General features: G+C 38.7%; 1 protein-coding gene across 4 annotated transcripts in view; it reads right to left on the bottom strand.

Moving 5' to 3' along the window:
* Positions 1-23,505, bottom strand: part of Pdss2 (decaprenyl diphosphate synthase subunit 2) — a 256,744-nt gene that overhangs the window by 7,837 nt on the left and 225,402 nt on the right. For 3 of the 4 annotated variants that reach the window (XM_076858375.1, XM_076858378.1, XM_076858377.1), the window contains one exon: positions 20,442-20,474. The exons of the other annotated variant lie outside the window; for it this stretch is intronic. In XM_076858375.1, coding sequence (XP_076714490.1) covers positions 20,442-20,474 — 33 coding nt within the window. The remainder of the gene's footprint in view (positions 1-20,441; positions 20,475-23,505) is intronic. 4 annotated transcript variants of the gene reach the window in all.

Here is a 23,505-nt window from a genome sequence, read left to right as displayed (position 1 = left end):
TTAACATTTAGACATACCTCTTGAGTGATAAACGAGATCTTTTTAAGGAAATCATATGGCTCTGAAAACTAAAAGTTTTTTTAAAATATTAAAGAAGCTTGGCCTGGTGGTCAAGGCAGGAGGATCATAAGTTTGAGGCCAGTATCAGAAATTTAGCAAGACCTGGGCTGGGGATGTGGCTCAAGCGGTAGCACGCTCGCCTGGCATGCGTGAGGCCTGGGTTCAATCCTCAGCACCACATACAAAGATGTTGTGTCTGCCGGGAAACTAAAAAATAAATATTAAAATTCTCTCTCTCTTTCTCTCACTCTCGCTCACTCTCTCTTAAAAAAAAAAAAAAAAAATTAGCAAGACCCTAAACAATTTAGTGAGACCCTGTCTCAAAATAAAAAAGGCTGTGGTTCAATATGTGAAGTGCCCCTGGGTTTAATTCCTGGCAATAAATAAATAAATAACATAATACAATAAAATATTAAAGAAAAGTTCCTGGCATGGGTTATAAGTAGCTATAAGAAGTGGAGGCAGCAGCTACTTCTGTCCAGGGAAACCAGAGAAAGACTAAGATTTGGGTAAAACCCTAAGCACAATCTTATCTTCTCACCTAATTTTGCAGGAGAGGATACTGGGATGAGAGAGCTTAAAAGACGTGGGCAAGAATCCACAGTGAATTTTTGTTGTTATTGTTACTGTGCTGGGGGTAGAACCCAGACAAGAGCTCTGTAACTGAGCCACACCTCCAGCCCACACAGTGGATTTGTGAAACAGTCTGGGTTTCATTTCTGCACACCCAGAGGGCTCCCATGTACAACATTGGAATAGATTTGGAGAAAACTTAGAGAAAACAGAGATGTTCTCATCTGGAACATGGAGTAGATCTTGTTCTGAGGAAACTGTATAATAGAGAGTAACGGAGACCAAAACAGAATGTTAAAGTTTTTTCATGGTTGAAAACACATGGACAGATAAAAGGAGACAAATGGGAGCCAGTCTAATCAGGTGGTAGGAGTGGACGGTGCTTCCCTAAGAGAGATCGCGAAGTGGGCAGAAAGGCAAGATGCATCAGCGGTAAGGCACTTCAACCTCTGAACATAAGCTGACACTACCATTCTGCATTCTGTAATTGACAAATTCTTGGTGTTCCTGATGGATAATCTTAAGTATCAGAAGATAGAAGAAGTACTTTTTGCTTAACTGTGACCACATAATTTGGTATAAAGGTGACTGCAATCTTGTTTTCTCTCTCTTTCTCGCTCTCTCTCTCTTTTTTTTTTTTAAAGTAACATCCTTTTGGTATTAGAATCTAGGAAAGGGGTAATAGGCATGGCTTTAGAAATCTGAACTCTACATGAGGAATATTCACTGCAAAATTAAGTTTTGCAAGTTTGAGGCCAGCCTCAGCAACTTAGCAAGACCTTGACTCAAGACCATCATTGGATTCAATCCTCACTACAGCCAGGGGGGGGAAATTTAGTGAAAGAATGCCATGAGTACAAGAGATCATAAGGGGAAACAGTTCTAGAGTGCCTCTAAAAAACTAAATTCCTACAACAGACATAATTAATATTTAAGACACCAAAATAGGTGGCTGCAAATGCACTCTTTCAGGAATCAGATTTTAAAGCACCTGGGTATAAAAAGAGCCCTGGTTAAACATCTACTCTGTACAAAGCACCACCGTGAAGACAGGCTACTCTGCCTGATTGAAAGGTGTTGACAAAGGAGAGGTACAAAGCTGTAAAAACTGTGCTGGACATCTACGTCAAAGTCTGTATAATCACCAGGACACTTGTCACAAGTGTTTTTAAAGTGCTGTTCCTGATTGAAAAAAAAAAAATAAATAAATAAAAATTTCACAAACAAACTTGTCAGGAAGGCTAAAACCCAAATCCAGAATCCTGTAAAGCTTAATGGGGTGGGTGCAGAGGATATGATGACAAAAATCAAGGACTTAAAAATGTAAAGGCTATTAAGTTGAAGAACAAGTATACCCAATTTTTTTTTTTTTTTTTTCAAAAGATAATATATTACTATGTTTTTGTACTGGGGATTGAAATCAGGAGGTATTCTACTACTGAGCTACATCTGCAGCCCTGTTCAATTTGAGGCAGGGTCTTGCTAAATTGCAGAGGCTGAATTTGAACTTGCAATCTTCCTTCCTCAGTCTCCAGAGTCTTTGGGATCACAGGTTTGTGCCACTGTGTCAGGCAAAAGAGAATATATTATTAAGAGGAGACAGAGTGGAGTTAGAATCTAACTAGAGACAGAATTAATTGTAAAAAGTACAATAAATTCTATGAACAGGGGCCTTTAAGGACAAACCGTGCATTCAAATAGCCTATTACAGGTTGTCAGGAGGCCTTGGATGCAGCTGCCAGCCTGGCTTCATTTTTCATTTAGCTTCTGGTGTCTTTTCCTTTCCAAGACCACCCACACTCCTTTTCCAAACATGACATAGTCCAGGACAAATCACTGTGGCACCCATTGAGTCCCCTCTCCAAAGCTAGCTTTCTTGCTCTGTTCCTGGATGCTCCTGCCAGGCTTTCCTCTCTGTCCCTTCCCCTCTCTGTCTTCCTCTTCACTACCTCTCCGTCTACAGCCCCTTCACAGAGGCGTCCACACACTCCGTCCTGCTCCTGCATGCCTGGAACGCACACAAATGCCCTTCCCAGCTACTCAAGGACCGTGAGAAGCCTCACAGATGAACAATTCAACTGACTCACATCCTCAAACACAGGACAAAAGAAAAGGTGTATTCTGGAACACAGACCAACAATTTATAGACATTTTAGGGGGAAATTCCGGGAAGGATTATGAAACAGATGGTTTGTGAGCTCTAGAAAAAAAGGCCATGGTGATGGTGGCCTCAGGATAAGTGGGTCACCATGAACAAGCCATGACAAAATGCTCTCATTTTTCTTTTGTGCTGTGGATTTAACCTAGGGCCCCGTACGTGCTAAGAATGTGCTCCATCACTGATCTGTACTCCCAACCCTTCTCCACTCCCCCCTTTTTTGGGGGGTGGGGGTCACCTGGCTGTTAGCTTCAGAAATAACAAATATAGAATATATTTGGATTTTGGAAATTTAGTCCTTTGTGGATAAGGCAGAGAAAATAAGATCTTGATTTGAGTATGGTAATATGGATTTGAATATGAAAATGCTGATTTCCTAGAAAACATTTAGTAGCAGATTTACATTGAACAGAGAGGAATTTCCAGTGTTGTGTTGCCACAACTCAGTACTCGATTTCTTCCCCTTATCACACTTCTATGCGTTGCTTAAATGAAGATAAAGAAGGAATACATATTGAAATTTAATTTTCAGATGTCATAGAACCAAGAGAGATGGTTAACAAATGAATAGCATCAAAATTTTAATGGTTTTGATAATGTTGAACAAGAATAGTCAGTGAAATATAAAAATAATTATATAGTTGTGCATCTGGGTTTGTTTGCTTATTTATTAGGTACTAGGAATTGCCCAGGGATACTTTATCACAGAGTACATTCCCAGCTTTTTTTTTTTTTTAATGTTTATTTTTTAGTTTTTAGGTGGACACAATATCTTTATTTTACTTTTATGTGGTGCTGAGGATTGAACCCAGTGCCCCACGCATGCCAGGCAAGCGCGCTACCACTTGAGCCACACCCCGAGACCCCTAGCATTTTTTATTATTTATTTTGAAACAGGGTCTCACTAAGTTGCTTAGAGTCTTGCTACATTTTTTTAAAAATATTTTTTAGTTGTTGATGGGCCTTTATTTTATTTATACGCGGTGCTGAGATTTGAACCCAGGGCCTCACACATGCCAGGCTAGCACTCTACCACTGAGCCACGATCCCAGCCCCAAGTCTTGCTACATTGTTGAGGTTGACTTTGAACTTGGAATTCTCCTGCCTCAGCCTCCAGAGCTGCTGGGATTATAGGCATATACTACCACTCCCAGCATGCATCTGGGTTTAAAAGAGTAATTATAAACTGGGCAGCATGCATCTGGGTTTAAAAGAGTAATTATAAACTGGGTGTGGTTGCATAGATTTGTAATCCTAGCTACTTAAGCAACTGAGGCAGGGAATGCAAGTTTGAGACCAAACTGCAACTCAGTAAGATCTTGTTTCAAAATAAAACATCCCATTCCTAGTAAAAAAAAAAAAAAAAAAAGTAAAAGTATAAGCTTTAGTCGGACAGTAAGTAATACATAAAAAATGCTCAGAATCTTTGATAACCGCACTCTTCATATAAGCCAACGTTGTGGTACAGATACTAGAGAATACAAATGTAAACTTTAAAAGCATCCACAAATGTATATGTCCAAAACACAGGTGGGGAGGGTCTCATTGCCTTTCTTCCTCTTCTTCTTTTTTTTTTTTTTGGCAATAGTTGATGGGGATTGAACCCAGGGCCTTGCACATTCAACTATACAGCCAGCCTTTTTTATTTTTAATTTGGAGACAGGTCTTGCTAAGTTATCCAGGCAGACCTTGAACTTGATATCCTTCTGCCTCAGTATCCTGAGTAGCTGAGATTATAGATATGTGGCACGGTACCCTTAGCTTCACTGTCCCCTTGACAATCGACTCATGTTTAAAAAACTATGTTAGGGTTCAGGATGTAGCTCAGTGGTACAGTGCTTGCCTATCTTGCATGAGGCCCTAGATTTGATCTGTAACACATCAAGACAAACAAAACAACAACAACAACAACAAAATACAACTATGTTCTGTCCTGGTGTCGTGTAGATTGAAAGGAACACTGACATGATAGATTGGGTCCATGACTAGATGAAGAAGGATTTGGAAACGTATCATCTAAGAAATGTTTAACCTAAAGGAAAAGTTTGATAAAGGTTACAAAGGCCATCTCCAAATATAAAAGGCAATTAAGTGGAAGAAGAGGCAGCCCGATATGCTTCAGGAGACAGAACAAAGAGCAACATGGTAAAGTTTCTCAAAGCAGATTTCAATTAAAAATAAGAAAGAGTTTTCAAATGACTAGAGTTGTCTACAACAGAATAATTATTTTTGACAAGCTGTGAGATCCCTATAATCAGAATCCTCAGTGACTGGATGGCCACATGTCAGAGAAATTATTTTAGCCACCAAGGAAAGTGGAACTAGGATGCCTCCAAGAGTTCATTCAGCCACAAGATTCTAGCACATAGTGCTTCAACTGAAAAATCTTGATAACTTCTGAGTGGCAAGACTTGGTATAAAAGGAAAAGCTACAATTAAAACTTTTCTTGGGGGCTGGGGATACATCTCTGTTGGTGGAGTGCTTGCCTTGCATGCACAAGGCCCTGGGTTCAATCCCCAGAACCACAAAAAAAAAAAAAAAAAAAAAAAAAAAAAAGTTCTGTTTCTTCTGCTAGGTGTGGTGGCACATATCTGTAATCCCAGCAGTTTGGGAGGCTGAGACAGGATTGAGAGTTCAAAGCCAGCCTCAGCACAAGCGAGGAATTAAGCAACTCAGTGAGACCCTGTCTCTAAATAAAATACAAAATAGGATTGGGGATGTGGCTCAGTGGTTGAGTTTCCTCGTTCAAACCCTGGTACCCCCCAACCCCCCCCCAAAAAAATGGCATTGAAGAAGTCCTGATATCACTGAGTCACAAATAAAACTAATATATTTTAACTTATAAAAACCAATTGTTTTACTAAAATTCTCAGCCAAAGACACTGACCACAGTTTGGCTGTTGCTTAGTGGTACAGTGCTTGCCTCGCATGCCCAAGGCCCTGGTTTAATCTCCTGTACTGCAAAAAATGAATAAAACACTAGCTACAGCAATGGTACTCATGGTGTCACACAATGACAGGACCAAATATTGCCTCAGATTATTATTATTATTATTAGGTACCAGGGACTGAACTCAGGGGCACTCAACCACTGAGCCACATGCCTGGTCCTATTTTATATTTTATTTAGAAACAGGGTCTCACTGAGTGCTTGGCACCTCACTTTTGGTGAGGCTGACTTTGAACACATGATCCTCTTGCCTCAGCCTCCAGAGATGCTGGGATTACAGGTGTGCGCCACTATACCTGGCTTGCCTCAGATTATTTTCACTCATTTTGAAATTCAATCTCAGGGCTCATTATACCATATTTAAGTGACTGACTGGTAAAGGATTAGTGAGCTCAAAATGACAAGTATGATTTGGTTTATGATTTAACATTTTTCTTGTTCTCTAAGGAAATATTAGTATTTTTCTTATGTAACATGGCCTGTAAAATTCCTATCTTGTGGAGAATATGAACTAATATGCCCACATTTTAACAAGTTCCATTTATTCTTTTGTGGAATTTAAATAGTTCTGCATAACTGTATTGGATCACATGATATTGGTTACATTACTTTCATTTTCTTGCAATGTCCTGGGACCCAAAGCTCATGGAGGTGGGAGGAAAGAGGATGCAGACTGTGGGAAGGAAAAAATGACTCTGTTTCCAAAGATAATGGCTATCCAAGCACCTTGGAACAGAATTCTTCATTTGAAGTCACATGAGAATGTTTAAGAAACCTTGTAATGGGGAAACACCTTTGGGATGTTCTCTACTAACAGGACTACTGATTAATTTTTTTCTGTTGTATTTCATAATAATTTGAAAAGGATTGTAAAAAGGCACTGGGCAAACTGTGATAGGGAAACTAGACCTTGACAGGGGTGACCTTAGGCAGAGAAACTTCTCTAAGCTCCAGTTTAGAGAAATTAGAAAAATACCACCCCCCCCCCTTTTTTTCTTTTTTGCACCATAGATTGAACCTAGGGGCACTTAACCACTGAGCCATTTTCCAGCCCTTTTTTGTATTTTATTTTAGAGACAGGATCTCACTGAGTTGCGTAGGGCCTTGCTATGTTGCTGAGGCAGCCTTTGAACTCAGGATCCTTCTGCCTCAGGCTCCTGAGTAGCTGGGATTACAGGTGTATGCCACCATTCCTGGCCAGGAAAAATAATATTTATACTATATGGAATTATTGTGAAGAATAAGAGAATATATGTGAAATCATTTTGACATGAATGAAGTGTTCCACCAGTTGGTAAGATCTGAAAAGAGGGGAATATGGGGATCACTGTAAAACTTAATGCAATATTCACATAACGTACCTGGATTTAGGATAAACATTCACAGACTACATCACAAAGATTCATGAAAGTATGTTAAATATTCCAAGTCTCTGATTGTTAGTACATTGGAAACATGCCTGTTTTTAAAAAATGAAGTCCCAAATCACTGTGATGATTTTATTTTATTTTTTTGAAGTTCTTGGGATTAAACCCACACATGCCAGTTAAGTGCTATCCCTAGGCCTTTGATCAATTTATCTCTCTTCCTACAAGGGGAGAGAAAAAAAAAAAAAGAATGATAAAGACAAATTTGGTATAAATTTTCTTTCCCTCTCTTACACACACCTGTTAGTCTCAGTCTGGATGGTGTGTGGCCTCCTTTGGGAGCTTAGAACTTATTTCAGGGATCAATCTCTCTGCTAAGTACATTTATGAATCCATGCAGTGGCCTACAATCCACACACAAAGAACTGAAAAATAACCCAACAACTCATTTAATGCAAATTGTCATAAATACATCTCTAACTAAATATAATAGACCAACAATATATACAATGCACGTATACATGTACATACATGCCCGAGTATGTATGCTTATGTGGATATACGACTTGGGGTATATAACAATTCTTAATGGTGCAATCAAAATTGACCTAAATTATTGACCCCATGGCAGAGAAGAATTCAGGCATAGTGCTGCGTGCTACTTTAAGGAGCAGAGATCAATTTGTAGCTCATGGCATAAGCAGACAGAAGAGCCTGATTTTAGAATGAAATTAAATGTGACAAGATGTATAGTTCAATTCTGAATTTATAAAATGCCATCAACATTTAATAGATTGTGAATTTGAGGTTAGTAATATGAAATTATGTTCAATTCAGGATTAATTCTAAAGAAAAAGCAATCCTTGCTTCTTGGTTATCATGTCTTCCAAATTTTTTTCATGCTTTTATAAATAATCATCAGCTTATCAATATTCTGGTTCAAAGTTCATTTTTAATTTCAGTATCATATTCCAAAGAGGAATTTCCTTCTACACATTGTGATTCAAAGAACACAACTGGGACCGTTGAGCTTTTTAGTAAACTGTGTAATAGAAATTCAACAGGCAAACGTGTCATAGGCTATAGACTGCAGCAATGAGCCACTCTTGCCTGTAACTTAAAAAAAAAAATTATATTTTAGTTGTAGTTGGACACAATACCTTTATTTTACTTATTTATTTTTATGTGGTGCTGAGGATTGAACCCAGGGCCTCATACATGCTAGGCAAATGCTCTACCGTTGAGCCACAACCCCAGCCCTTGCTTGTAACTTTTTTAGGAGGAATAAATAGTCAGTTCTGTAATCTCAAGACAAATACTACATTGGTATTTAATTAAAAAGGATACTTTGGGATAAGAGCATTCACATCATGTAAGCATCATAGTTCTGGGGGTTATTTGAGGAATACATAAGCTACGTAAGATAGAGTTTAGGTTTCTATGATTTTACTTGAACTCACATTTTATGTATAAATTCTTTTAATCTGTTCATGTCCCAATTTTTCATCTGCTTTAGTAATCGGCTACTGATAGCTGGGGACCACTGGCCCCAAACTATCACCTCCGCATGACCCTAGATTACTAATATCCTAGCACGATGTAAGATGAACTTCAAACACTTTCATGACTTCATCAGAAAGCACCTCAAACAACAGAAAAACTTTACATAACTAAGAATATTGACAATGAAATATATATATATAAAACTTGGGGCGAAGATAGGAATTGGCATATGGGGTGAGGAAGTTACTCTAGGTGCCACAGAGGTGTAATGACATTGCAAGATGAACAACTCCTGCAACTCCTGCAGATGTACAGGGTCTCTACAGAGCAGTGTTATGGAAGATGTATTTGTTGACTTGGATCCTTGCCTCCTTTAAGAAGATGGTGATCAGAACTTGTTTAAAGAGGTTATATCTATAAAACTTTCTGGGAAGAGTGGAAAATGCTAACCAGCTTTTAAAAGTCACAATAATTATTGCATGGGGTCAGAAAATATAAATCCATTTATTAGGTCAGAATGATTTTACATTATAGAGTAACACACACTATTTTCTGGATGCTTAGAAGATCAGAGCCTGCACAGAATTTCTTTTTGTAGTATATATGTAAAGCACCTTGAAAAGCAGTGTGGTGAAGAACACACAATGGGGAGTCAAACACCTGGGGAGAATCTTGACTCTGTGAGATAATAGCTTCATGAACACTGTTAGGTTCCCTGAGGAGATTCAGAGAAAGAATCTGATAGAACCATCTGATGAAGCTCTTAGTGTCTTGAATACAGTGCACACTGAAAAACATATATATAGTGTCATGTCTTTTAAAGCACAGCACACAGGGGCCTACAATCTTTCCTGAACAGGTACCCACAAATCTTGTCAGGAATGATCAAAGATACAGGTTAGCATGATTTCCTTTGGGATAAAACAGGTGATCTTCCATAGGGGCATCATTGTGCTATGCCCTCACTAATCTTCTGAGTATGGCTTTGGCTTTATTATGATCTGGACTAGACAAGACCTCTCCTCAAGCCAGCAAGTCAAGCACTTGGGAGAAAGGGATACACATCACTCAGCTACACTGCAAGTCCTGTGTTCTCTACTGTTATCTCCATAATTTGCTTGAAAAATCAAGTGGCACAGCAACCTTGTTACTGCAGGAAAGATATTTAAGGTACATGACCAAGGACCAGTACTCTGACGTGGTAATGGGGAGGCTGAGTGTGCCTGCAGACACTGCACAGGACACATTGGGGGAAGGGCTTCAGATGGACCACTAAAGATATCATAGCTTTCTGATGGACCAGAGAGCCTGAAATTTCAAAAATCCTTGATTCTGTACAAAAACAGATTGTAAAATTAAGGATGAACTTGAAAATATAAATCTAGGTAATGACTATAATACTATACTCAGTAGCAATACAGAAGTGCCTCTTTTATCTTCACTATTAAAAAACTATAACTTTGGGGCCAGAAGGCTCCATCCTCTACATAAAGGCACCGAGGCTCTCCCCGTGTACAGGTGGCTCTTGGCACTACAAACTGGGAGTGATAATTGAATCCAGCAATCCCACAGTGCAGCCATCCACCCACACAACCAGCCTAGAGGGCATTCTTAGCTTCTAGGCTGAGATTCCAAAGATTACCCCAATTCAATCTTTGTTTCAATCCAGAGGAGGCAAGGCTTTGAGGATGTAGCCACTTGATTAAATACACATTTGGGGAGAGGGCTAGCGATGGAGCTCAGTGGAAGAGTGCTTGCTTAGTGTTCAGAGATGTTGGGTTCCAGCTTCAGGACCACAAATAAATAAATGAACAAATAAATAAATCAACATATGTACTTGGTGGGAAATAATAGGAACAAAGGTAGAGTCAAATATGCCTTGTGACTTAGAAGAATAGGGTATAGTCATAAACATGTGGGATATCTTGGGTCATTTATTCATTTAACAATTTTTGAACAAATATTTATTGGATATTTACAATGTGCCACCAAGTAAACCCTCAGGATTCAAAAGCGAACAAACCAAGACATCATTCAGACTTAGAATCAAGACTGAGTCTTCACCAATAATCTAAATCTGTTTTACCTTTCTGATAAATGTTAGCTATCATGTACATAAGTGATTTTATTAGGGGCAGGTAAATAAAAATGGTTAATTTAAGAATGGGAGCTGGGCAAGGTGGTACATGCCTGTGATCTCAACTACTTGGGAGGCTGAGGCAGGAGGATCACAAGTTGTAGGCCAGCCTCAGCAATTTAATAATATCCTGTTTCAAAAATAAACAACAGCAATAAAAAAGGGCTGATAATGTAGCTCAGAGGTAGAATGTTCCTGGATTCAATTACAGTACCACCAGGAAAAAAAAAAAAAAAAGGAGCAATTGTCCCATTAATATTTTTGCTATGAGCTAAACAATTTAACATAGTTATGTATAACATTTTAAAGCGAAGATCAACAGCTAGGACTATAATTTGAAGAAAAATAAGAGATTTATAATTGCTTATATTCAAACTGTATCAATGATATTTGGGCTAACAACTGAGAGGGTGGCATATTTTATGATGTTATAAAGAGGCTTATCGTTGAAAATATTTAATAATTTTATTCATGATCCACAAGGGATCAGAGATTATGATCATTAAATCTGTTGATGCCACTGAGGTGTGTGGGATTGCTAGCACCTCAGAGAACAAGAATCTAATTTTAAAATAACATTAAGAAATTAGAGGAATAGATCATCAAAGCAAGATGACAGTCAGTGAGGACAAATGCTAAATGATATACTCAGAGACTTAAAGAGGAAAAAAGCTAGCTTACTGATAGGGAAGGAAGGAATGTCCACAGGACTCATTATAGACATAACTCTGTTTAAAATATTGATTATTTCATCTGTGATTAGGGTTTGTGTGTGCGTATGTATGTACTACTGGGGGTTGAACCTAAGGGTGCTATATCTGGGGCCTTTTCGGGTTTTTTAAGATAGGGACTTGCTAAATTGCTGAAGCTGGCCTTGAACTTTTGATCTCCTGCCTTGGCATTCTGAGTAGCTGGGATTACAGACATTAGCCACTCTGCCCAACTAGAATTTATTTTTGATAGAAGGTTCCATATAGTATACAAAAGCTTCTATGCTTTGCTATGGGCATAAATTGACCAGTGATTATTTTTTATCATCAATAATGGCATTTTGCAGGAGATTTGAAGTCAAAGCAGTAGTTACAAAAACTGACTTAAATAAATTGTTTTGAAAAATAGATGAAAGAGATTTATTCATTATTGCTGTAAGGAAAAACATTTCTCCAAAATATGACTGCCAAAAAAAAAAATAATTCGTTTAATCTAATTTTTAAGGAAATAGGAGTGGGGCATTTAAAAATGTCAGATGGCAGTTCTGACCAGTCTTCTAGTGCCTCTCCCTGTGGGCAGGACACAAGATCAACATTCACAATGTATGTTCAGTGTAACAGGCTTCCATCTTCCTGAATTGTCCTCTAGCCCCTCCACTACTCCTGCAGGCCCGCATAGAAATTCATAGTGTACGAAAATGACATCTCCCAAATGTGCATTTCTGTCTATTGCCATAGAAGCAATTAATTCTTTAGAAGACTAGAATTAAATTTTGGTTACCTCAATAAAACATGATTTCAGACACTTTATTTTTCAGTTCTCACCAGCTTAGGTCAAAATCTGAAAAAATTCCAATTCAAATCAGAGACTACACTTAGAAAATAGAAATCTTCAAAAAGTACAATGTGTCTCTTATTTAAAACATGCTTAAATGTTATCACTTTAATGCCTTTATTTACATTTTTACATGTTGTCTTCCAGTCTTTATCGAGCATATAAGATTTTATACAGTTGCACCCGTGTCATAATGGCATTTTGATTTTTTCTTTAAATTCTACTATAAACATCTTATCTACTATACCACAAGTTCTTTAGGAACAAGATAGGAAAGGGGAAGGCCCATGCTTCTGAATAGTCTCCATAGTTACCACTAAAACAGAAATGCTAAATGTTAGGACATCTTCAAGAGGCCAAAAGAAATGAGATGATTTAGTGCTTAAAGTGATATCGAATGGAATATTTTACCAAAGCAGCTAATGTAAAATCCCAGGATAGGAGAGGCAGCATCTGGCCAAGAAAAGGGTACAGGGGAGAAAAAACACAGCAACATCTGGTCTCTAAATGTGCCAATGTGAAAAATTCTCAAAGCCAGTTAGCTATGGTTGTGGGAAAGCGAGCTGCAAAAATTATCTGCCATAAATAAATAAATAAACAAATAAAGTAATTCTGCCTTTGTAAAGAAAGAACAATAACATTTAGAAAACATTTTTCTATACTCGAGGTTCAAAAAAGTAGCATTGTAGACTCAGTATGCAGCAAAATGTTTGAAGCTTTGATGTAAGACAGAAAGAAGAAATGGCTAACAGGACAAACCTTGGCCAGGAGAATCATGTCATGAGAGGAAATATTCTTTGTCTTTTAAAAAAAAATTTATTCTTAAGTTTTAGGTGGACACAATATCTCATTTATATGGTGCTGAGGATCGAACCCAGCACCTCATGCATGCTAGGTGAGCACTCTACCACTGAGCCACAAGCCCAGCCCCTTCTTTGTCTTCTTAAAGGAAGTGATGACATGTGATCATGCAAGTTCAGATGTCTATAGACATCACTGTTTGCTGGTGGGAAGAGAATCTTAATGTGTAGTCAAAGCAAATGCATTTGTAATAAAACAAAATGTGCAAGGACTTTTGAGGTGGGCTAAGTAGAGGAGAGCAGCAGCAGCTGCTTGGCGCTGATGCCTGAGATGCACAGCAGGACAGAGCCAGAAGAACGTGCCACCCTGCAACCTTGAGCCAATTCTGGGAGACAATGTGAGTCCAAAACCCCATCCTTCTAAATAATCTCTCTTGCACTTGTTCGGGAACTGAATGCCTGCAGAATGAACATCTGTGCAATCTCTGTTTACAGAGAGCTTAACCTTGAGTCCTGTTCTGTTCTTAGAATGAACCTCCTAAGAAGACATTTAAAAAACAAAATTCACTTTTCTGTATTGAGTCATGGGGCAAGTGATATGAAATGCCAAGTAAAGCAAAGATAAATATAAAGCAAGCTATTATAAACCATTTAGAGTGTGGCAAAATTAGCATGAATGTCAAAGTCCAATTGAGGCACAGTCTTAGGCACTTGGGAAAGAATGAACAGAAGGCAGACTCCACAATGGTGAGTGGGGCCTGGTTTTGACCAAGTGATATTTTTTCATTTCTATATAGCTGAAACAATTATTAAAAAGAAACTGGAAAAAGTCTATGTCTCTGTGATGGAGGTATTTAAACAAGCCATTTTGAAAATGTTAAAAAATTAAAATTGTAGAGAGTCGAACCATAGGTGCCATGTTTTGCCTGAAGTGGTAAAAATACCATCTGCCTCAGTCTTTTAGCAGCATGGTTATTTCAAGTAGCAGTAGGCTAAACTACAGGCATACGCTCAGCTCCAGCTGGGGAAAATACACAGACGTTTGTAGATGTTTTTCCAAGCAAGAGTAGTCAACATATTCGTTTTCTTTTAGACATATATATTAGTTACCATAGCAAACCAAGTGTGAACGTGGTCTGAGAGGCTTCTCCGTCAGTCCCCAAAGCACACCCAAGAATTCCTACAATTCAATAGGTGGCACTCTTCCCTCTAGCACTGAACTCAATCCACAGTGCTTCATCTTGGGACCAGTAGCATAAGGAACAAGGGATAATCTAAGAGAGCACCCAGGGCTGCAGACAGGTCACTGTAATTAAGACCCCCCATAGCATTGTGTACAAGCACAATACCATTAGCATCCAATTCACTTCTGGTGAATATACTCCATTAAATAAATTTTTTTTTTCAGTTTTAAATAGATAAGATGTTCTTTGTTTTTCCATATTAGAAGCTAGAATTGCCTTATACAGTGAGATGGCTTCCATCCTTGCCCACCACCCCAGCAGGAAGGCTTCAGCAGTGGGTAGCTGACTCGGGAGCTTTGTTAACTATCGTAAGAGGAAAGGAGAGACTTTAGGAAGCAATAGTTGTCAAGTGTTTGATATTTTAGGATGAAAGCCACTAAAGCAGCGTAAAGCATTCATATCCAGGATCCACTGCAATGGGAACTCAGTTAAAAAGTAATTCAACTTCTTATCTGAGTGTTCGAGTCCAGACCACTGTTTTGCTGAATGTGACAGACATTCTGGAGATCCAGCGAGACTGATTTTGAAATGATTACCTCTACCCAACTTCCTCATGATGTGAAACTGACAAAATGTGATGGCATATAAAGCTAGAGCACACAACTGAAATAATTTTCTATATTTTTTGAAAATATTTTTTTCAGACAAATTTGGCTTTTGGGTAAATAATCAACTCTCGGAAATAAAAACGTTTCTGGCAACAAATAAATTTCACCACAGTCTACTGAAATGGCTGCTGAGTTTTTCCAATATCATCTTATAGATCACCTACCAGGGGAACCCTAAGCCACCAAGCATGATGCCTGCATTAGTTAGCGTAAGCATCATGAGCAGTGAGACTACACAAAACAGACGGGGAGACCTGGGGTCATGATATGTGATACAAGGGCCCAGAATGCACTGCTTAAGAGACAATACTGTAAGCTGCACCCTGAAGACTTCTCTGTTACTCCACATAATCTTTCCTCCCATGTTACCTGGATTTAAGGCTGTGCAAGGATGGCAAGGTCTGGATTAATTACTAAATCAGTCCTGAGCAGCTGTGTTATGCCTTTAATTATCAGAATAGCAGTAGAAATTTAAGGGGGTAGATTTCTATTTACTGGTAAGAGAAATATAGTCATTGTGTACTTAGGAAGGCAAATTTAGGCCATATTAGAATGGACCATATTATGCAGTTAATAAATTCTCTCTCTCTTTTTTGTTTTTTTTGGTTCTGGGAATTGAACTCGGGTGCTTTACCACTAAATTATATCCCCAGCCCTTTTTTATTTTTAGACAGGTCTCACTAAGTTGCTAAGGGCCTCTCTGAGTTACTGAGGCTGGCCTCAAAGTTGTCATCCTTTTGCCTCAGCCTCCTAAAACAGTAGGATTAGAGGCACGCACCACCACTCTCAGCTCTTTTTTTTTGCAGTACTGAGGGTAGGACCCAGGAATATTCTACCACTGACCTCCATCTCTAGCCCTTTTTATTTTTTGAGACAGGGTCTTGCTAAGGTGTCCAGGCTGGTGTTGAAAATTGTGAATCTTCTGCCTCAGCCTCTTAAGTCTCTGGGTTTACTGGTGTGTGTCACTGCATCTGGCCCACCAATCTATTCTTAAAATAGCTAATTTGAGCCTACAGTCATTGATCCCAGACCTCTTAGCCTCCTGTTCTTCTCCTACCATAACACTAAAGCCACATTTATGTCTAGGCATTTGTCAAGTGCTCCTCGGTGTCAGCCTGTGCTGGGAGTGTGAGGCAACCATGAAGGAGGCTGCCAAGGCTGTTGTTCTCAAGCTCTTACATTCTACTGAAGAAGGAAGAAACAATCAATTAAACAAAAATGAAATTTTAGATCACAACAAATGTTAAGGAAAAGCCAGGGCAAAGGGGGAGTGGCTGCTCTAAATAGGGAGGCCTGAATCAAGGAAGCTTGTGGTGCTGGTAGTCTTGTTCTTAGCACCAGCGTGGTGCCTTGAACATGTTACACATATAAATATGGCTGGGGCAGATGAAGAAGTGAGTCTGGACCTCAGCAGTACTTAGGATAAGAATGGTGCCGACTGGGCTGGGGTTGTGGCTCAGTGGTGGAATGCTCACCTACCATGCATGAGGTACTGGGTTCGATCCTCAGCACCACATAAAAATAAAATAAAGATATTGTATCCACCTAAAACTAAAATAAATAAATATATATATAAAAAGAATGTTGCCTAATGAAAGTTTGGAATGGGTGGGCTGGGGATATAGCTCAGTTGGTAGAGTGCTTGCCTTGCACGCACAAGGCCCTGAGTTCAGTCCCCAGCAACAGCACCCCCCCCCCCAAAAAAAAAAAATATATATATATATATTGGAATGGGCTGGACAGTAGGACAGCAGTATTCTCAACTGTTCCTTTTATACTGAGGGAAATTAAGGAAAAATCAAAGAGATTAAGTGACCAATACCAGATTTTGCAGTGAGTTGGTGCTGGAGCCATACTAGGCCCAGAAATGCTGTTATCTGTATACCATATTTTCTTCTTTTCCATTTTCCAATGGAAATCTTCTCTTCCATTGTCAAAGGGCTTCTGTGATAAGAAACCTCAGAGATGTTCTCTGAGTCATAACTAAGCATCAACGCTCAATAGGGCTCTTGAACAAAATGTTCTTCTTCTTTACCCTTTTATTCGCATATTCGTTTCCTTTCACTACCACAGTAAAATCCCAGGGTTTATCTGCAAAATAGTTTATTACAACCTTCCTAAGTAATCTTCTTAACCTTGCTGATACCTGCAATGTGTGTCAAAAGCTTTCCTTTCCTCTCTGCATTGAGCTATAAAGCCCTACGCCAGATTTTCTCCTGTAGTTTACTTCTTCCCAACTTTCTTCATTTTTCTATTTTATGATTCAAGCCCTCTCCTCAGTCACTTATTCACCACTTACTAAATGCTAAGTACTTGTTTACCAGGTTTACATAGGCCAGAAGAACATTGTCCCTATCCTTGAAGAGCTCACAGTCCATGGTCTGCTTCATAAATGCATCATTATAGTATTACAGAGAAAGCGCAATGTCAGAGAAGCACGGTGTATTAATGAAGTCAGGAAACACCTAATGTAGCCTGGGAAATAGAGAGACCTTCTTAGAGAAGATGACTCTAAATTAACCATTATAGGTGAGCAGAGGGGACCAGATAAAAAGTGAAGAGCCTTCCAAGCACAGTAGACAACATGAGTAAAGGCACAGAGAACAGAAATAGTCTGTATTATGTAATTTGGTCTTGCTGGAGCAGAATGGGAGATAAAGCTGGAAAGTCCCTGTAGGGTTAGGCTACCACAGCCCTGTCTATGTAAATCTAGCAAGCTGAATGCCATATAGGCAACATGGAGCCAGTGCAGAGGTATTTAAGCTGGAGAACAAAACTGTTAGACTTGTAGTTTAGATAAATATTCTGTCTGATAATAAATCTGTAGAGACAAAAGAAAGGCACTGAGAACAGGCAGTAGGTTTTTCAGTGATTCAGATGCAAAGACTAGACACGAGCAATGAAGGAGAGATCAAAAAGAAAGACTGGGCTGGCCATGATGGGGCATGCCTATAATCTCTGCAATCTGGGATACTGAGGTGGGAGGATTACAAGTTTGAGACCAGACTCAACAAAACTTACTCAGATTTTAACAAACAAACAAACAAACAATCAATAACAACATCAACAATATAAACCCCCAAACAAAAACAAAACAAAAAACAACCACAACTGGGGATGTAGCTCAGTAGTAAAGTGCCCCTGGGTCTAAATCCCATTTCCCTACCCGACCCCACCCTAAAAGAAGAAAGATCAGATTCAAGAAAACAAAGAACATACACATGGTCATGGAAATCAGGAATGAGGAGGTAGGAGCAATTTCTCACATGGTTGACTGGTGGGATGACAGTCAACAACAGGAGAGAGAATAAATAAAAAGGACCAGAGGTACAACACCAAGGATAGAGCAGGTATAAACTATAGACTGTGGGTGAGAATGATGTGTTGGTGTAGGCCAATGGATAGAAACATGGTATTATTCCAGTGTGGGGTATTACTTGTGGGAGAGACTGTTGGTGTGGAGTTTGTGTTTGTTCTCTTTCTCTTTTTGGTACTAGGGATTGAACCCTGCCAGGGTCCTGCATATGTTAGATAAGCAATTTACCACTCAGTTACATCCTCAATCCCTCTAGTTTTTCTTAAAGGAGGCAAAAGTTTATGAGGCAGCTGGGCACAGTGGCTCATGCCTGTAATCCCAGTGGCTCGGGAGGCTGAGGCAGGAGGATTGCAAATTCAAAGTCAGCCTCAACAATTTAGGGAAGCCCTAAGCAATTTAGTGAGACCTTATCTCAAAATAAAAAACAAAAAGGGTTGGAGATGTGGCTCAGTGGTTAAGTTCCCCTGAATTAAAAAAAAAAAAAAAAAAGTTTATGAGGCAGATAAAAGGAGAGATGCCTTTGCAGTGAGGAAAGGAGAGTAAAAGGCACAGAACCATGGATATGCACCTCTGGAATTATCAATGGAAGGTTCCAGGTCAACCCTGGATAGCTTTATGTGGATTCTGGTGGTTCCATGGCAAGCAAAGCTTTTCTGGGTCATATTTCTTTGTTCCTGTCTTTGGAGTGCAGGTGTGCTCACCTTCTGGATATTCCTGATTGTTGTGTAAATCAGATAGCTAGAATGTTCCTTTCGCCAAGCAAATGTGTGCCTAACATTGACTAAATGTTCTATTTGTGACCCAAGTGTGTTCATGGACCTGCACTGGCACACTGACATCTGAACCCCTACAGCAGCTTTTGGCTAGGGTTCTGGGTCAGAATTTTCTGGGGAGAAATCACTCCAGCTTGCTCTGTCCTACTCTGTTCTCACCAGGACCTTTTCTTTTTATTGGGGGGGAGGGGTTATCAGAGATTGAACCTAGTGATTTGTACACACTAGGGCGATCTATCACTGAGCTACATCCTCTTTTTATTTTGAGACAGGGTCTTGCTAAATTGCCCCATGTTGGCCTCAAAATTATGATCCTCCTGCCTCTGCCTCCTGAGTAGCTGGGATAACTAACTTGCATCACTATGCCTGGCCTACAGCCCTTTTTAAAATTTTATTTTAAGACAGAGTCCATACTGCCCAGGCTGGCCTAGAACTTGCTATCCTCCTGCCTCAGCCTCCTGGGAAGATGGGATAACAGGAGTGGGCCACTGTACCTGACCCCATCAGGGATTTTATTCTTGGTAAAAGAGTATGATTCAGTGGTACCTAGGTGTGTGTCTTCACAAGCTCTACAGGTGATGGGAGTACTTGTGCCTGTTAGGGTTTGAGTCTGTCTTGTATAGCACTTCCCAAATGCTGTGGTTTGAGTGTGTCCCCCAAAGTCCCTGTGTTAGAAACTTAATTCTCCGGTTCATATGTTAATGATATCTGGAAGTAGAATCTTTAGGAGGTAATTAGAATTAGATGAGGTCATGAGGATGGGACCCCCATAATGGCATTAGAAGAGAGACCTGAGAGCATACTCGCTCTATCTTAACCTGTGATGACCTCTACCATGTTATGATGGGGCAAAAAGTCCTTACCAGATGCCAACACCATGCTCTCAGAATTCCCAGCCTCCAGAATTATATGCAAATAAACTTTTATCACCTATAATCTACCCACTCTAGGCATTTTATTTATAGCAACAAAATGGATATTGGGGATTCTTGATGGCACCAAAAGTTGTCTTTCATCATAGGCCATGGTTTTCTTCCTAACAATAATTAGTGATCTTACTGTTTATTTTTCTGTATAGAAATTACTACTACCTGACATCATGATCATCTATTTAGTTATCCATTTCCCCCCTCTAGATTGTAAACATCCTGAAGGGGAAGCTTTTATTTGGTTCACTGTTGTATTCTCAATACCTAATACAGTGCCTGGAATATAACAGGCACTCACTCAGAGATACAATTATTGTTAAGTAAATCTAATTCTACTTACTAATGACTATTACTTAATAGGGAATGTTCCTCAGCTTGAAATGTAATGAGCCTCTTTTTATCTTTCAAATATAAACAAACACCAAACACCAAATAGAAATGCATAAAACTATATAGCATGTATAAAAATCTACCTACCTTAGCATAGTTTAATCTTCCTTTTACTTGAGCCTAAAATAGAAAATTAATTTGTTAGTTCTTTAAAAATTATTTAGTGTTTTATAACTTTTGTTTATCAAAGAATAAAAGTCAACTCTTTCTCCTTTCTCCATCTCCTCTATTCAATGTATACATACGTTGATCATATACACACACATACTGAGTGATCTCTCTCTAATATGTGTATATCATATTATGTTCTAATATATATTATATCATATATATTAGAACATATTATATATATATATATATATATATATATATATATATATATATACATAGATGCATACATTTCAAACATAAAGCAAAGTTGAAAGAACAGTTCAAGGAGCACATAAGGACTCCATTAGGATTTGACAGGTGCAGACACCATAACTCTTTACCCCTACACGCTACAGCACATATCTTGTATGCACAGGACAGCTCATACATAATCACATGATCACTATCCAACTCAAAAACTAACAAAATGTCATATCATCTAACATGCAATCCATATTCAAATTCCCTAATGGTTCCAGGAATATCTTTCATATCTTTTCTCCCCACAAAACAGAATAAATCAAGATTGACCCATTAGATCTGTTTTCTATGTCTCCTTTGGTCTTTTAAATTGGACTAGTGCCCCGTACCCCTTTTCATGAAATGAAAATAAAAGCCATTAACTTCTTTTCATGATTTTTTGAGGATACCAGGATAACTGTATTTAAAATTTCTCTTAAAATTTGTCTTATTTTATCTTTATTGTGTTATTTAACTTCCCTGTTTTGCTTGTAAACTGAATAGTTGTTCTGGGGAAGCTTGCTCAGATTTAGGTTAAACATTTGTGGCATGAACACTTTGTGGAATATTACATACTTCATCAGTTCATATGGCAGAAAATGTCAGGTGGTCCCACTCTTGGTACTGCTATTAATTTGATCATTTGGTTAACACAATTATCAGATCACTCTGTAGACAGATCTCCAAGTCCTATTCAATTTGTAAGTAATCTGTGGGGTCAGTTGTTTCTCACATGTCTTGGTGTAATTTTTCTTACATTGCTGTGGGTTGAAAGATCCCCACCAATCCACCCACTCATACTAGGGATGAGGATAGGAAAGAAAAGAGGAGGTATTGGCTGGGGGTGTAGTTTAGTGCTTAGCATTTAGTTTAGTGCATGAAGCCTTGGGTCTGACTGCCAGCCCCAGAGGCATGGGGGTGGGGTGAGGAAGGAGGTGAAAGAGATATTCTGTGTGAGGTCAAATTTGACTTAAGACTATTTTTAGTTGTTATTGAATAATACATACAAATGTGTAATATTTCAAATCTTAATAGAGACAACAATGTATTAACCTTTGCTGGCAGGTCAAATTGTGTTTTGCAGACTTCAGAATAAAACTTCTGTCACCTCTATACAGAACAAGAGCACTTCACCTTTATAAACAGGTTAGATATTAGAACCACTTTGTTCCTGAATCCAAAATTACATTATCCCAGTAATTAAACTAGGCAGAATATCCCTTGAGAGAAAAGGAAATGTTTATTACATTGTCTGACACTTCTTGCTTCTTTATAACCTTTTGAAAATTTTTATCCACAGATGCCTACATTGTTTTTCTTCTTTCAGAATAAGAAACTGTAGTTAGCCACTGCTCACCCACAGCTATTGGCACCACCACAAAACACTCTGAAATTTTGATTTGAACATTTCAATGAGACAGAAAGTCTCAAAATCAATATATTATTTACAAAAGGGTTCAGAGTCATCAGTCTGCTCTTTAAAGATTTTTAGGGATATAGGGTTTCTAGTGGACTGAAAAGAGTCTGAACTTAGTACGGAGATGCATCACAACATAGGAAGGAATCCATTCTTACCAAAATTTTAAAACCAGGCTATTCTTTTCTGCTCAGATATTTTCTATTTGTCTATTTGTATATGGGCATCGTTTCCCAGAATGAAGTTGTTTTGCCTATACTGAAAATCTCCTCCCTCACCATGGTAACTTCTGAAACCAGGAGTAGTCCAGAACATATCTGTAGGCCCTGCTTAGGACCTAATCACTCACTTTGATATTGTGCAAACATGTACTAGCCGTGATCCTATGAATAATCCATGGACGGCTTGTGACCAATATTCAGCAACAGCACTTCTGCAACATGCTTGGTCTTTAAGTCAGGCACTACTAAGGCTCTAGAGATGTAGTCAAAAACAGAAGAGAAGAAATCCCTGTCCTCATGGAACTTATATTCTAGAGTGTTGCACAATATTATTTTAATTATTTGCATTATTTTATATTTTAAATAGGCTTCAAAGAAATCTTTCTCTAGAACTTAAGCTTCATGAAAGCAGGAAAATTTTTTGTCTTGTTCACACTACCTCATGTTGAGATCAGTATCTGAATGACTGAATGCCTAGATGAATGTCTTTTCTTCATATGTTTCACTTATGTAACTGTCTATTCAGGAAACTTATGAAGCAAAATTCATTTCACTCACACTACTCATAGGAAAGCTAGACATTATGGTTTAAAGGGATGATACAGCTAATGTGGAGCCGTTAGCCAATACCTTACAAATAACTTTGCCCATATTGAATAAAGAATATTTTCTAAGCTTCCAACTATAGAAAATCACTTTGAATATTCTATGAAAAGTGAACAATGAAAGGACAAGACAGAGAAGAACAATTTAGCAGCTTTAGCATAATTCAGGGCTTGCTCTGGGACAGCCTCGAGATGCAGTAAGAAGGGCCTAGAATGGAAGTCAGGAAACCTCCAGGAGGACTTCAGGATGGACCCCTCCAAGCCTCAGGCAGTAAGGCCTTGTCTTCTGAGAAAAGTAAGTGCCTAAGATCTTAATTGTGACCACTCCAAGAGGCACTGTGACCTCCATGAAAGAGGAACATGGTAGGGGCCAGAAGATAGTTTCTAGGCCTTAATTAGATTAATTTTTTTTGGTGTGTGTGTGTGTGGTGCTGGGGATTGAACCCAGGCCTTGTGCACGTGAGGCAAGCACTCTACCAACAGAGCTATATCCCCAGCCCTTTAAATTTTTTTTTTTT

This window comes from Callospermophilus lateralis, chromosome 6, assembly GCF_048772815.1.
Source record: "Callospermophilus lateralis isolate mCalLat2 chromosome 6, mCalLat2.hap1, whole genome shotgun sequence".
Taxonomy (NCBI): domain Eukaryota; kingdom Metazoa; phylum Chordata; class Mammalia; order Rodentia; family Sciuridae; genus Callospermophilus; species Callospermophilus lateralis.
The sequence above is the reverse complement of the archived record's forward strand: the minus strand, read 5'-3'. Positions and strand labels throughout refer to the sequence as shown.